Source organism: Carassius gibelio, chromosome A25 (genome assembly GCF_023724105.1).
Source record: "Carassius gibelio isolate Cgi1373 ecotype wild population from Czech Republic chromosome A25, carGib1.2-hapl.c, whole genome shotgun sequence".
Lineage (NCBI taxonomy): Eukaryota > Metazoa > Chordata > Actinopteri > Cypriniformes > Cyprinidae > Carassius > Carassius gibelio.
In genome coordinates this window covers 1,095,505-1,110,502 of record NC_068395.1, presented here as the reverse complement: position 1 = coordinate 1,110,502, position 14,998 = coordinate 1,095,505, and the positions used below count along the sequence as shown (strand labels likewise).

Here is a 14,998-nt window from a genome sequence, read left to right as displayed (position 1 = left end):
CGCTCTCAAAAAAACATCATCTTTAGTGTTCAGCAGAAAAAAAACACTTGTTCAGGCTGAGGAAGAGTAAACGATCGCAGGATTTGATTGTTTGAAAAACAATAGTTTGCACCTTTGGCATAATTTTTTCCCTGTTTTAAGAATTAACCAATAAAAATCTAAAAAATAATATATTGAGTAGATAATAGAAATTAATATCTGAGGTCATTATGCATCTCCTGCAAATGTCTTGGTTTCATGATGTTTTGTTTTGTTGTTAAACTGTTTAAAATTAGCAGTGATGTTCAATCAATGCTGGATGGTTTCAAGCTAATAGAAGGTAGCTAACATTAGCAGATAAGCCCACACTTTTTTGATATTCAAGCAGGCGGCCTTGTCTGAACCAACTCAAACAGTGATAAAAATGCTGAAGCTTAATTTTCATTACAAGAGGCAGATAACGTTACACACACGAGACCAATATTACAAAAATGCAAACTTAATAATGCATAGCTAGCTAGAAGCTAGCGCTAAACCATTATCTATGAGTGAACATGTTAAAGTTATCCTAATATCAAACAACGTCTTACAATCCTTAATATACAAGATGATTTAAAAACCAATGCTGTGAATGTCGCAATATATCAATACTTACTCAAAAGAGGGTTCATCGCAACCATGTCCCAGCAAAGAAATTCTCGACCGATTGGCTCTTGGTTCACGAATCATTTGATCGGGGCTTCAGAGCGAGTTCGCAAAACATTTGATTCAGATCGGGACTCCGAAGCGCGTTTCGCGAATCATTTGATCGGGGCTTCAGAGCAAGTTAGCAAAACATTTGATTCAGATCGGGACTCCGAAGCGCGTTTGGCGAATCATTCAGATCGGGACTCCGAAGCGCGTTTGGCGAATCATTCAGATCGGGACTCCGAAGCGCATTTAGCGAATCATTTGAGATCAGGCCTTTCGAGTGGATTTGCAAAACATTTGATTCTATCATGTACTTGTCTAAATCAACTTTTAATAAAAGAGAAAAGAGGTTTAGAGACAGATATTTGTTAATAATTAATTAAAACAAAATAGGATGAGTTTCAATTGTTATTTTATTTTTGTAGCAATGGTCATCTTCCTCTGTGCAGTGTTCATGGTATTTCAGGACCCCAAATTAAATTCTGATTCTAATACTGCATCATAGAAGTGTTTATTTGAGTTGAATATTTCGATATTCATGTAAGGAAACGAAGCCATAATTTGATAAGTTTACATTTACATTTATTCATTTAGCAGACGATTTTATCCAAAGCGACTTACAAATGAGGATTAAAAAAAAACACACAACAAAAACAACAATTTAAAAAATTTAAAAAAAAAATAGAAATGTAGCAAAACATTACATTCAGATGATATAGAACTCTCTGTGATTATCAGTGTCAGACTGTGTGTGTTGTTTTGTCCGGGGCTCGTGGGACAGGCGTACTACTCTGACTGTGACATCATCATCCTGGGGAGGGACTTTGAGAGGATTCAGATCATCCAGGAGCCAAACAGGGGAACCTCCAGGTGGACACACACACACAAACACGCGCGTGCGTTCTGGCGTCCAAACAACATCAAAGTCTTTATAAACTGTTACAGCACTTACTCAGAGTGACACATAGCATAGATTTTAGCCTCATGGTTGCAGTTTGAGGTTTAGGAATTAGCTTTATTATTTTTTTAGCCATTATTTTTTAGCCATTTTTTTTAAATGTCAGTTTTAATCATTTTAGCATTTCAAATTTTCTAAAAAGTTACTTTAATTTTAGTATACTGTTTTCATTTAATTTATAGTGCTTTTTACTTTACAAATCATTGCAAAGCAACTTTACAGAAAATTAAGTTTCTACAATATTTAGTAGTAGCTTACACGATTTATCTATATAATTTTACTTTAGCTTTATTTCAATTACAGAAAACAGTTTTTAGTAGTTTCAGTCCTACTTAACAATGACACATAGTTGATTGCTTTGGGAGTTACTAGTTAGGAATAAAAGTTTAACTGTGTGTGCTTATTTTACATATTTATTTTTTAAAATAAAATGAAAAAATTATATATGTTTTGTACGAGTTTCTGTCTTCTGCTGAATGCTAAAAAGATTATGCTTTAAACACCAAACGGTTGACGTTACCCATTCACTTCCATAGTATTTCTTCCTGTAGCATAGAAGTCAATGGGTGCCGTCAACTGTTCGCTCTCAAAAAAACATCATCTTTAGTGTTCAGCAGAAAAAAAACACTTGTTCAGTTCAACAATAGTTTTCACCTTTGGCATAATTTTTTCCCCCGTTTTAATGATATATTGTTAAACTAATTGTGTAAGTAGTAAAACAATACAAATGCAAATGGAGCAACAACAAAAAAAAAGTTTAAAACATCTCGAGTTCCCCCTGCTTTGCCTCCATTTGCTTTGGTCCACTGCCTGCTCCCCTTTTACCTCACCACCACCGACACACACACAAACACACACACACACACACACAGTCCGGTCTGGTGCAAGAAAACAATGTGTTTCAGTAGTCGCTGTACTCCATAAGTCAAGCTTACTTTATTCACATTAAACATTGGATGACGTGATTATTTGCTCTTAAATATAGATGATGCGGAGTCATTAATAAATCGTGTCCAAAAAAATATTGTGTACCAATTTACTTTTGTCACCGATGTAGTCTGTGCTGTTAGCGATTCTAACGTTTACCCTTGTTTTACCTATCTTATTTAATAACATCTTACACACACCCATAGTGTACGCATATACAAGTCTTGTGTCCGTTAGATTAGATTAGTGCGGGTGCGCGTTTAGATTTTCCCGCGTTCCGATTTAGTCGGTTTCAGTGGCGGCTCATCGGGTGAGGCAGGGGAGGCAGTTTTCCCCAAAATTTTGAGGTGAAAATGAGGAAGTTTTAATGTTAATAAAATTCACTATTCATTTCAGTTCATGTCTCAGAATGTATATAATTTTGTTTGTAACTTCAAAGTTGTAAAACAACGATGAGAACTGATAACTTTGAATTCATAATTAATTCCCACCAAATTAAGAATTTGTGAGCTAGTTTTATTAATTATTACGACCTTAATTCATTGCCATGATTTCATAAATCATTGTTGAGTTTTAATGACGAAGTATTATAAGTGAATCTAGCCTGCACATTAATTAAACTTATCAGATGACAAGAGCATGGTTGATGTAAGGTTTGTAAGATTTACCTGCAGCTTAATGTATTAGTGTGAATACTGGCTTAATAGTCGTTGTTTTACCATATTTATGTACAAAATATCTTTCATAATTAAACTGCACTGACTGAATAGTTGCAGTATGTGTTAGCCTGTTGTTTTGGCATTGCTTTTCAATGATGAATGAGGCATTTGGCAATTTTAATAGCTTGTTACAATTTGGCCTAATCTGCAGGTCTACTCCACACACAGTCCATTGATATCATGTGTTAGTTTCTGTCATGTTCTGCATGGCCAATATGAAGGGATTTTATGGATTTGGTTAGGCTCATTGTAGGACAGATGATTAGAAAAGGCACTAGGGATATTTTCATGATCTCAAAATATTCTAACAAGTAGGCTCTCTCTTTTTCAAGATACATAGAACAATCCAAAAAGGGAGATCACTGCCCGGATTGAAGAGATGCACCAAATGCTGCAAGGACTTTCACTTTCGATATATACAGTACAGACCAAAAGTTTGGAAACATTACTATTTTTAATGTTTTTGAAAGAAGTTTCTTCTGCTCATCAAGCCTGCATTTATTTGATCAAAAATACAAAAAAAAAACAAAAAAAAAAACAGTAATATTGTGAAATATTATTACAACTTAAAACAATAGTTTTCTATTTGAATATACTTTTTAAAAAAAAAAAATTCCTTTGATGCAAAGCTGAATTTTCAGCATCATTACTCTAGCCTTCGTCACATGTAACATGTAACAAAAGGTTAAAAAGAACTGCATGTATTCAAAATAAAAAAAAATTCTAATAATATATATTCTTATAATATATTTTCTTTACTATCACTTTTTATCAATTTAACACATGCTTGCTGAATAAAAGTATTGATTTTATTTAAAAAAAAAAAGAAAAAAAAAACTTACTGACCCCAAATTACTGACCAGTAGTGTATATTGTTATTACAAAATATTTATATTTTAAAAACAAAAATATAAATAAATGTATAAATTTATATATATATATATATATATATTTTTTTTTTTTTACTTTTTATTCATCAAAGTATCCTAAAAAAGTATCACATGTTCTGAAAAAATATTAAGCAGCAGAACTGTTTCCAACTTTGATAATGAATTATCATATTAGAATGATTTCTAAAGGATCATGTGATAATGATCCTAAAAATTCAGCTTTGCATCACAGAAATTATAATTTAAAATATAATTATTTTAAATTGTAAGTATATATCACAATATAAATTTTTTTCTGTATTTTTGATCAAATAAATGCAGGCTTGATGAGCAGAAGAAACTTCTTTCAAAAACATTAACAATAGTAATGCTTCCAGACTTTTGGTCTGTACTGTATATCTGTATATATATATATATCTGTATATATATATATATATATATATATATATATATATATATCTGTATATATATATATATATATATATATATATATATATATATATATATATATATATATTCCAGTTGAATGTTAAACAAATGTTTCTTATTTATCTCTCTAGGTCTCTCGCTCTTCCTTTTCTCTAGAGTTGAAGCCTACAGTCATTCTATCCATGCAGCAACTGATGGAGAAGGGGTTTCACTTTGGTGCTGTTGTTGCAAAAATGACATATATATATATATATATATATATATATATATATATATATATATATATATATATATATATATATATATATATATATATATATATATATATGAATAAACATTCTTGAATCATTCTTGTGTCTTATCTTGCATCTCAACAACTTTTAAAATATTGGCTGTAATTTAGTGACTCCATACGCTGATTCCAACTTTAACTTACCTGATAATGAGCTAATTCACCTTAAGGAGGTAAATCAATATACTGTATAATTCAAGAGACTAAGACTTTTAAGGTTCTTCATTTTTTACAATTGTTTTAAAATTGATATCTATTTTACAAAATTGATATTTAATTTATATTTTTGTAAATTCATGTTTAAATTTAAAACTTTGACTCAAAGCACACTAGTAATTAACCTCTGCTGCATTTTGAATCAAAAATCACATTTAAAAACAAATACTACTGAGATTAATATATTGATGCTAATACACTCCTGCATGACTCCCCGCTGCAGGAGATGCTGTATTCCTCCAAAACGCTCGATAAACAATACTGTTTTAAAACCGTTTTCCTGGTTAACCGTTAGCTGTGCTGCATAGCGCTCAAAACCAACATGAAAAGGGTAACTTGGGTAGTAATGTTTACTTAGCCTTTTGTTTTGTTGTTAAACTGTGTAAAATTAGCGGTGATGTTCAATCAATGCTGGATGGTTTCAAGCTAATAGACAGTAGCTAATATTAGCAGATTAGCCCTCACTTTTTGGCATTCAAACAGGCGGCCTGTTGTCTGAACCAAAGCAAACAGCTAATGCACAGCTAGCTAGAAGCTAGCACTAAAACCATTATCCACGAGTGAACATGTTCCTATCAAACAACGACTTACAATCATTAATATACAAGATGATTTAAAAACCAATGCTGTGAATGTTGCAATAAATCAATACTTACTCAAAAGAGGGTTCAGCGCAACCGTCCCAGCAAAGAAATTCTGGACTGATGTCGGCTCTTGGTGTGCTGTACTCAACCGTAGCAGTAAAGGCGCGTCTGCGTCCAAGCATCAGACACAGGTCTGCTCAGAGCGGATTTGCAAAACATTTGATTCAGATCGGGACTCCGAGAATCATTTGATCGGAGCGAGTTCGCAAAACATTTGATTCAGATCGGGACTCCGATGCGCGTTTCGCGAATCATTTGATCGGGGCTTCGGAGTTCGCTTTGATTCAGATAGGGACTCCGAAGTGCGTTTGGCGAATCATTTGATCGGGGCTTCGGAGCGAGATCGCAAAACATTTGATTCAGATTGGGACTCCGAAGCGCTTTTCGCGAATCATTTGATCGGGGCTTCGGAGCAAGTTGGCAAAACATTTGATTCAGATCGCTACTCCAAAGTTTCACGAATCATTTGATCTGGGCTTCGGAGTTCGCTTTGATTCAGATCGGGACTCCAAAGCGCGTTTCACGAATCATTTGATCTGGGCTTCTGAGCAAGATCGCAAAACATTTGATTCAGATCGGGACTCCAAAGCGCGTTTCGCGAATCATTTGATCGGGGCTTCGGAGTTTGCTTTGATTCAGATCGGGACTCGAAGCGCGTTTCGCGAATAATTTGAGATCAGGCCTTTCGAGCGGATTTACAAAACATTTGATTCTATCATGTACTTGTCTAGATCAAGTAAAGAGAAAAGAGGTTTAGAGACAGATATTTGTTAATAGCCTGTTAGTAATCCCACAGTCCATAGCATCAGTAACTGTATAATTTAGTAAGGGAAAATTAAAACAAAATAGGATGAGATTAAATTATTTTATTTTATTTTTGTAGCAATGGTCACCTTAACCTCTGTGCAGTGTTCAGGGTATTTCAGGACCCCAAATTAAATTCTACTTCTAATACTGCATCATACAAGTGTTTATTTGAGTTGAATATTTAGATATTCATGTAAGGAAATGAAGCCATAATTTGATAAATTTGCATTTATTCATTTAGCAGACGATTTTATCCAAAGCAACTTACAAATGACGATAAAAAAAACACAACAAAAAGAGCAAAAAAAAGTTTATAAGCCAGAATAAACAAGATGCATGCAAAATGAAGGCAGATATTGTCTGATATGTTAAGAAATAATATAAAATAAAAATGCTAAATCATTTTGCCAAAATATTTGACTCAAAAAGTCCAGATGATTCAAGCTGTTCGTGACTGTGAGTGTAACAGCAGCAGCAGAGATTATTAACCATAAATGAAAACATTTAAAACCCTGATTCCTCGATTTAAAAAAATATATAAAAATGTAGCAAAACATAACAATCAGATGATATGTAGAACTCTCTGTGATTATCAGTGTCAGACTGTGTGTGTTGTTTTGTCCGGGACAGGGTTTATTTTTTACTCTTTTCTTTTACCTGCCACCGTTCGACTCGGACACAAACACGAGAGATTTTAATTTGATGAAGGTCATGGTGTTCTTCTTCACCGCAGAGAATGATGCTCTTCCTCTTGTTTTCCAGATCAAATATCTGAACATCCTTAAATCCAGAAGCATTTACTGAAATATAAATGAGTTTGTGTTTAAAACAAGAACAAATATCTGTCAGCGGTTAAGAAAAACAATAGTTTTCACGTTTGGCAGAATTTCCCCCGTTTTAAGAATTAACCAATAAAGATCTAAAAATTAATATATTGAGTATATAATAAAAATTAATATCTGAGGTCATTATGCATCTCCTGCAAATGTCTTGGTTTCATGATGTTCATATATTAGCACTATACAGAGTGTAATCATTGTTTCTTCCCCAGACTATTGCTGATGTGAGGAAGCAGTGAGGAATCCGCTGTATAGTGATCATGCTCTCTGTCCTTTAACCTCTCAAATATGAATATATACGCCAATGAATCTAATTTTATATCGAGTATGAAGAGATCTGTAATATACTTGACTGTGTGTAATGAGAAAATAAATTACTTAATGCAACATCCATTATTTCTTTGCTGGGTTCAAAAGTTTTTTTAAATGAGTGATTATGTCATCTTTTATTATAAACATGAGTGCAGTATTAGCATTAGCATCAACTTTATTAGAAATGTCTGAAGTTTTTGTTTATGTGTATACCATGTATATTTATTATGCATATATAAATACACACACATGCCTGTATATATTTTAAAATATTTACATGCATATATATGTATATTCATATTATTTATAAATAGTATATAAACAAAATTTTTCTTAAATGTATACATACATGTGTGTGCATTTATATATGCATAATAAATATACACGGTAAACGCACATAAACAAAAACTTATTTTGAATGTAATTAACCGTTTGACAGCATTAACATAAATATCTAAACATTCTTGAATCAGGATGAATTTACTGTACAAGTAAAATGACTTAAAACAACAACAACAACAAAACCATATTGTGTAAGTTTTTGCTTAAAACATGCAAAAATATTTACCAATGATGTAAGAAAAAGAATCTGAATTCAAAGGCTATAAACAAGATTATTTTTCTTTCCTCATTGGCAGATATTTCTGCTCGTTTTAAGCCAAAACTAACAACATTTTGATCATTTAAAAAAAAAAAAAAAAAATGATGTTACTTGTACAGTAAATGCATCTTGTTTCAAGAATGTTCAGGTATTTATACACGAACACAAGACACAAACACCGAGTAAGAGGATTGTTTGCAGTCTTACAATGTTTCCATCCACCAATTTTTATGCACGTTTTGGGATATCAAATAAAAATAAATGAATAAGAAACACCTGATGGAAACTAACACAAATTCGAAAAATGTGCATAAAAAACGTATTCATTCAACAAAGTAGGATACATTTCATATCTGGTAAGAAAACATGCACATAAACGACGATAGAAACACTTAAATGTGCATCATAAAACACATGAGACTGTGTGATAGGACAGAAAAAAACTATTTTGTTGCAAAAATATCTGCAAATGTGGTAAGAAAAATATATTCTCTTAATAGTTAATTATATTCCTGGCCCCTTTGGCAGATATCTTTAGCCTGGGGCATGTTCAAGTTCAAAACTGTGCGCAACATTTTGCTACGGTTTCCAGGTTGAACGTCATGTTTCCTGAAAACGGGGTTTGAGATCAGGGGGCAAGGAACTCGACCGGAAGTTGAAGTCGGGTGGGGGCTGCCATCCTTTAGCAGAACTTCACTTGCGTTAGCATTCCCATTGACTCCCATTCATTTTGGCGTCACTTTAACAGCGAATAACTTAACATCTGAGGCGTTTAAAGACTCCGTTTGTCCATTATTTATTTCTGAAGATACGCGACAATATATAAACAGTTTTTGTAAAAAATAGGCTAACCATTGCGTCATAACCACTCGACTCTCTGTCGCATTACCGTACAGACAGGTGGAGAAGCTCGCAGGCAATTAACTTAATATGGCGTACTGGCGTTACATTTTAAAATACTATACAAAATAATTAATCAGAATACTTACTCCTGCTCACTCACGACAAAGAACTCCCCGCTCAAGCTCGCCGTCTCTGCAAGATTAACGATGGCAGTTAGCACGCACAGCTACTAGAAGATTTACATCTGTCAGACAGGTTGCTGACGTCGTCAAGCTTCGTTTGAGTCTGCGCGTCAGAAACGGAAGTGCTAAAAAAGGCTAAAAATGGGCTTCACTTGTCTCAATTGAGTTCCAATGGGGTCGCTGTGTCCATTTCTTTTACTGTCTATGTTTGAGATGCGTTTTCTCTTGTTTGGTGGGCGTGTCAGAACTGCAGTCCAATCAGCAGCAGCATGTATATAAAGCACGCGGTATTAAAGTGAACTCGCACAATGGCTTCAAGGAAAATAATGTACAAATGTGTTCATTGCAGCTTGGTATACGCAACAACTGAGGATATTAGAAGACATGTTTGTCATAAGTTTTATTGTAAAAATATAGGATATCAACATGATGTAGTTGTTTATATTTTTAGCTACATTGTAAGTGTATGACATTTGGTATAGAAATAAACAATGGTAATTAAGTGCTTTTCGTAAAAATAAGAAAATACAGGGTATTAAAACCGTACGAACTACAAATAAAGTCAGTATGTGAAGCTAAACATATGTGTTTTAGTCTGAATTAGGTAAGATGTGTGCTTCCATTTCAGCTTCAGCAATCCCTTTGGGACAGGCTATAGTGCAGTAACTGTAACATCGGGCATATTTTGTAGCATTAAACACATATTTATACCGACTTCATCAGGCTCCGAAAATTCTTCACAAAGAACACAAAGAATGCCTTCTCAGCTGCCATAGTTTCAACTCTTGCGTCATCAGAACAGTGAGTTCAACGCATCACCGTTTCTGTTTAAAAAACGTTGTGCAACGTTTTGTCGGGGCTGAACGCAGCCCTGGTAATACCAGACTCTGCTACTTCACTTTGCTTCGTAGACAGAAGTACAGAAGCGAAATGAAATTGAGCGGAAGTAGGAAGTCTGACGTAGTCAGGCTAAGATATCTTTGCTTGTGTGAAGAGAATGAATGATATTCTGCAGTGTCTGGTTCACTCCACTCTCGAATGGTTCTGTCGTCTTTGCTGATCTCCATCCGAACACAGCGTTGACCTTCTTCACCAGCTCCTGACCGCCGTCTCTGATCCTGCGTGCTATCTCAGAGATGTATGACACATCCGTCTGCAGATCTATATACGCTCCAGACAGCACCACGTCTCCGCTCTCCTTCACCTAGAGCCAGAACAGATCAGCGCTGAACACACACTGAAGGACTAAACACACACACACACACACACCGAACGCTTCGTCACCTTGCACTGGATGTGAATCATGTTCCTTTCCTTCCACATCTCCGTCTGCAGAGACTGTCCCGGATACACCGGCTTCACGAAATGCACCTGAAGCACAGATCAGGGTTATTAACAGAAATTCATTAATTAGATGATGTGCAATCAATTTGGACTGAGAATACACATCACTATTATTGTGATAAATGAGAAAAGCATTGAATAGACATTACAGAATGAATCTTTACAAACACATTTTTATATTAACCTTTGCATAAATAATAACAATTATAAATAATATTGAAATGATACTTTAAATATGAAACTGCGCCAGTAGGTGGCAGCGAGTGAGTCATTAAATCACTCAGAAATGATTCCGTAATGAACGAGTCACTGAATCACTGACTCACTTGATTCGTTCAAAGCTGTAAATTCATTCAGTAATGAATCACCGCTGTGTGTTTCTCGGCTGTGAAACAGTGCTGCTGGTGTGAAATTGCTAAACTAAACCATATCATATAAATATAAGTGGCTCATTTATTGTTTTGAGGCTCATTCTAACAGACTTCATCATGCAGTAAACATGTTTAATTCCCAGTCGTTAAAGTCTTGATGGCCTTGTATCTGGACACGTGGTTAGCGGCGTACTGCTTCAGAACGAACACAGGCCGTGCAGGATGCGAGACTCGAACCCTGAGGATCAGCTCAAGATACAGCTTCAAACACAAGTCTGTAATTCTGTGTCTCCAGACTGATCTGTTATTGGTCGGTCAAACGGATAGTCCCGCCCACAAACTCACCCCATTGGTTGACTCTGCATATTAATGAATATATTTTAATCTTCCTGTTAAAGAGTGTAAAGAAAGTTCTTTAAAAAAGTAACTAAAAAGCTACTTTTAACAGTAATACATTACTTTTTGGTGTAAGTGATCAACAAAGTAATTTAGTTACCTTTTTAATTAAGTAACTAGTAACTGTAACTAGTTACTATTTCTTAGTAGGTAACAGTGCTTTAAGTGGGCCGGTACGCACCGGTAGCCTACTCACCGCCACCTCTCCGTGCGCCCAGAACGTGCTTTTAGCGTACCGGTTAGAGCTGTAATCGGGCAGGTTTCGGCCTGAGCCCGACAAGTACATTTTGATTGACAGCTTTTTAAAAGCCCATAAACAAAACTTTTCCACACTTCAGACTTTGCTTTAGTTGCTGGTGCAACCAAAACATAATCGCCAGAGGGCAAGACTCCGTTACACCTTGCTACTCAGCATCCATTTTCGCATCTTTCTCGCGCTAATCGAAACACATCACATGACCGCTCGTTTACCTCGCAAACCGGAGCGCAAGCCCGAGCCCGGTGTTCTGAAATATTCGCTTTCTGAGATTCTCGGTGACGTAGTGATTTTCGTAATGATTTACCTGAACTATGCTCAGTGGTGTCAAAAGTACTGGCATTCATTACTCAAGTAGAAGTATAGATACTAGGGTTTAAAAAGACTTTTGTAGAAGTTGAAGTATCAACTCAAGCTTTTTACTCAAGTAAAAGTGTAAAAGTACTGGTTTAAAAAAATACTTAAAGTATAAAAGTAAAAGTAATGTAAGGGGAAAAAATGCCATTAAGAACAAAAGCTTAGGCCGCACCACAGGGGCCTATTGTACACTACCCCACCTCCTCAAAAAAACATTTTTCTAAAGTAGTGTATGTATAATATACTTAAGTATATTTAAGTAAGTGTAATTAAAGTATGTGTTCGTTCATATGTGTTAGCCTAAGGGCTAGATTTTCGCTGGAGGAAACGGCTGTGGTTTGATGAGCGAAAACTTTACAGACGAGAAACCGACTGCTACCTCGTGACCTTTTGTAAACTGTATTTATGACAAAGAACTTCACAGATACAGATATTCTAACAATCTATCGATAAACACATACCTTGTGTCCTCCGTTTGTTTAAGTGCGCATGCGCTGCTCCGTTCGCGCTCTGCGCCTCTGTGGATTGAAGAGCGCGCTCAAAGACGGGAGGAGACCGGTCTGACGCTGGTTTCATGTGAAATTTAAGCGGACTGACTCTGAGGCGATCGGATACCGGTTCCATACCCAACCCTACTTTAAAAGAATAATTTTTGATAAACGAACCCAAAACTGTCTATGTCCTGGCTGGACTGTGATGTGATTTGTGTCATGTGCAGGTGCGATGGATCGCGTACAGACCAATAGGGTGTGGGAATGGTATATGTTTATACTTCTCATCCAACCACAATCAAATTCACTCCATCCGGATGGCGCGATTTATCTGAATAGGTTTTTTTTTATTTTTTGAATGATGACAAGCCGGAATGAAAACAAGCCGAAATGAAATAGCAGTAACGAAGCTATTTTTAAAATGTAAGGAGTAGAAAGTACAGATACTTGCCTGAAAATGTAAGGAGTAGAAGTAAAAAGTTGTCTGAAAAATAATTACTCAAGTAAAGTATAGATACCCCAAATTTCTACTTAAGTACAGTAACGAAGTATTTGTACTTCGTTACTTGACACCTCTGATATGCTCCAAATGAGCCTACAATGAAGCAGTTTTATAATATTCTTATTTGACATAAAATGTGTCGTTTAATAACTTTGCAAAAATGCATCTGTTGTGCAGTAACAAAATGTATGATGATTATTCTGTGTCATTCCTAATCGTTTGCTCAATCATTCAAAGAATGTTTTTAATAACAAAAGTGAAAGCTGGATGTTTTTTTTTAATGCACACATGAACTGGAATATAAACATTCTTAATCTCTGTACTTTTTTTATTTACTTTCCCCAAAATGTACAAATTTAGTAGATAAAATGCATTATATAATTAAAATAAATTTGAAAATGTCTTTATACACAACCATATACTGCACTGTGGTGGACTTGAAAATCAATTTGACTTAAATATGTATTGGTCAAGTTTTGAAATCCCCAACCTTGTAGTACTTTAACAATGTTTTGCTTATTTTCTACAAACTTACAACAATCAACAAACAAAGAGATCACAGCTAAAGTTGTTGAATTCTACTTTGGGATATACATTAATTTTTTGCTAGGAAAAAAATAGGCATGAAAAATTTACCAACAAATGATGTTACTATTCTATAGTGAATGTAGTTCTATAGTGTTCTATTACAAGAAAAAACAGTTACCCCAATATGTCATATATGCTTCAATTAATTATATTTTATTGTTATTTATGTTATATTGTTGCAACATACCTACCCCAAACTGGAAAGATATGTCAGGAGGGGTTGGTGATTTCTGATGTGTTCAGAATCTGAAACGATATTGCAGATCCTAAGTAAAAGTAAAGAGTTCGATTTTTATAAAAAAATTCTGACTTAAATTTTCCCCCTAAAATCTAAGCATTAAATTCAGCAACAACAAAAAAAAGCACACTGAGAAGTATGTGAACGATTATATGTATAATGTTGGTTAAAACCCTGGCTGAGAAGGTAACAAAAGCTTAAACTTAGTAGAAGCTAGCAAAATTTGCTTATCACAAAGCAGACAAGTCACTAGCAGGTGAAGAGGAGCATGATGTCACTAGCAGGTGTGTGGATGATGCTGATGTCACTAGTAAGTAATTTTAATTTATAAAGCACATTTACACACAGCGCAAAAATAAGCCTTCAGTATCAGGTCACACAATACAGAAAACAAACAGAGGTACCAGGTTAGGGAACAAGGAAAGCCAAGGAATAAAAATGTGTTTTTAACCTGGATTTGAATGCAGCAATGGAGGGGGCAGATCTAATATCCTGGGGGAGCTGGTTCCACAAACGTGGGGCAGCAACTGCAAAGGCTCTGTCACCTCTCTGTTTAAGCCGTGAGCGCGGCACAAGCAGGAGCCCTTTGTTTGAGGATCTCAGTGACCTTTGAACCGAGTATGGTTGTACAAGGTCGTTGATATAGGTCGGGGCCAGCCCATTAAGTGCCTTAAAAACAAACAATAAAACTTTAAACTCAATCCTAAAAGGAACTGGGAGCCAATGCAAAGATGCCAAAACGGGGGTGATGTGCTCGCGCCTCCTAGACGCGCTGCTGCGTTTTGTACTAACTGCAGACGTCTAAGTGATGATTGTGCTGTGATGTAATAAAGGCATGGCTAACTGTCTCAAGATCGTTAAAAGATAATTTCATTCTGAGCTGGTAAAAACTATTTTTAACAACAGAACTAATCTGTTTGTCAAGGCAGAGTTCTGAGTAAAGAATGACACCTACATTTCTAGCATAGGGTTTGATAAATGGAGTGACGTTACCTAAATGTTGTACCACAGTGCATCTTGCCTTGGGAGAACCAAAAACAATCACTTCTTTCTTGTCACTGTTTAACTGGAGAAAGTTATTAACCATCCAAGTTTTAATGTCTTGGAGACAGTCCAGAAGAGATTGT

The 14,998-nt window shown here is 35.2% G+C and overlaps 1 protein-coding gene across 1 annotated transcript; it reads right to left on the bottom strand.

Annotated features, from left to right (window-relative positions):
• Positions 1-9,722: 9,722 nt before the first annotated feature.
• On the bottom strand, positions 9,723-13,901 carry LOC127946755 (peroxisomal multifunctional enzyme type 2-like). The gene is made up of 3 exons (XM_052543503.1): positions 13,825-13,901; positions 10,613-10,699; positions 9,723-10,532 (listed from the first exon to the last, which is right to left on the bottom strand). Exons 2-3 carry the CDS (start codon positions 10,649-10,651, stop codon positions 10,293-10,295), a joined length of 279 nt encoding a protein of 92 aa, XP_052399463.1. The 5' UTR covers positions 10,652-10,699; positions 13,825-13,901; the 3' UTR covers positions 9,723-10,292.
• Positions 13,902-14,998: the final 1,097 nt, after the last annotated feature.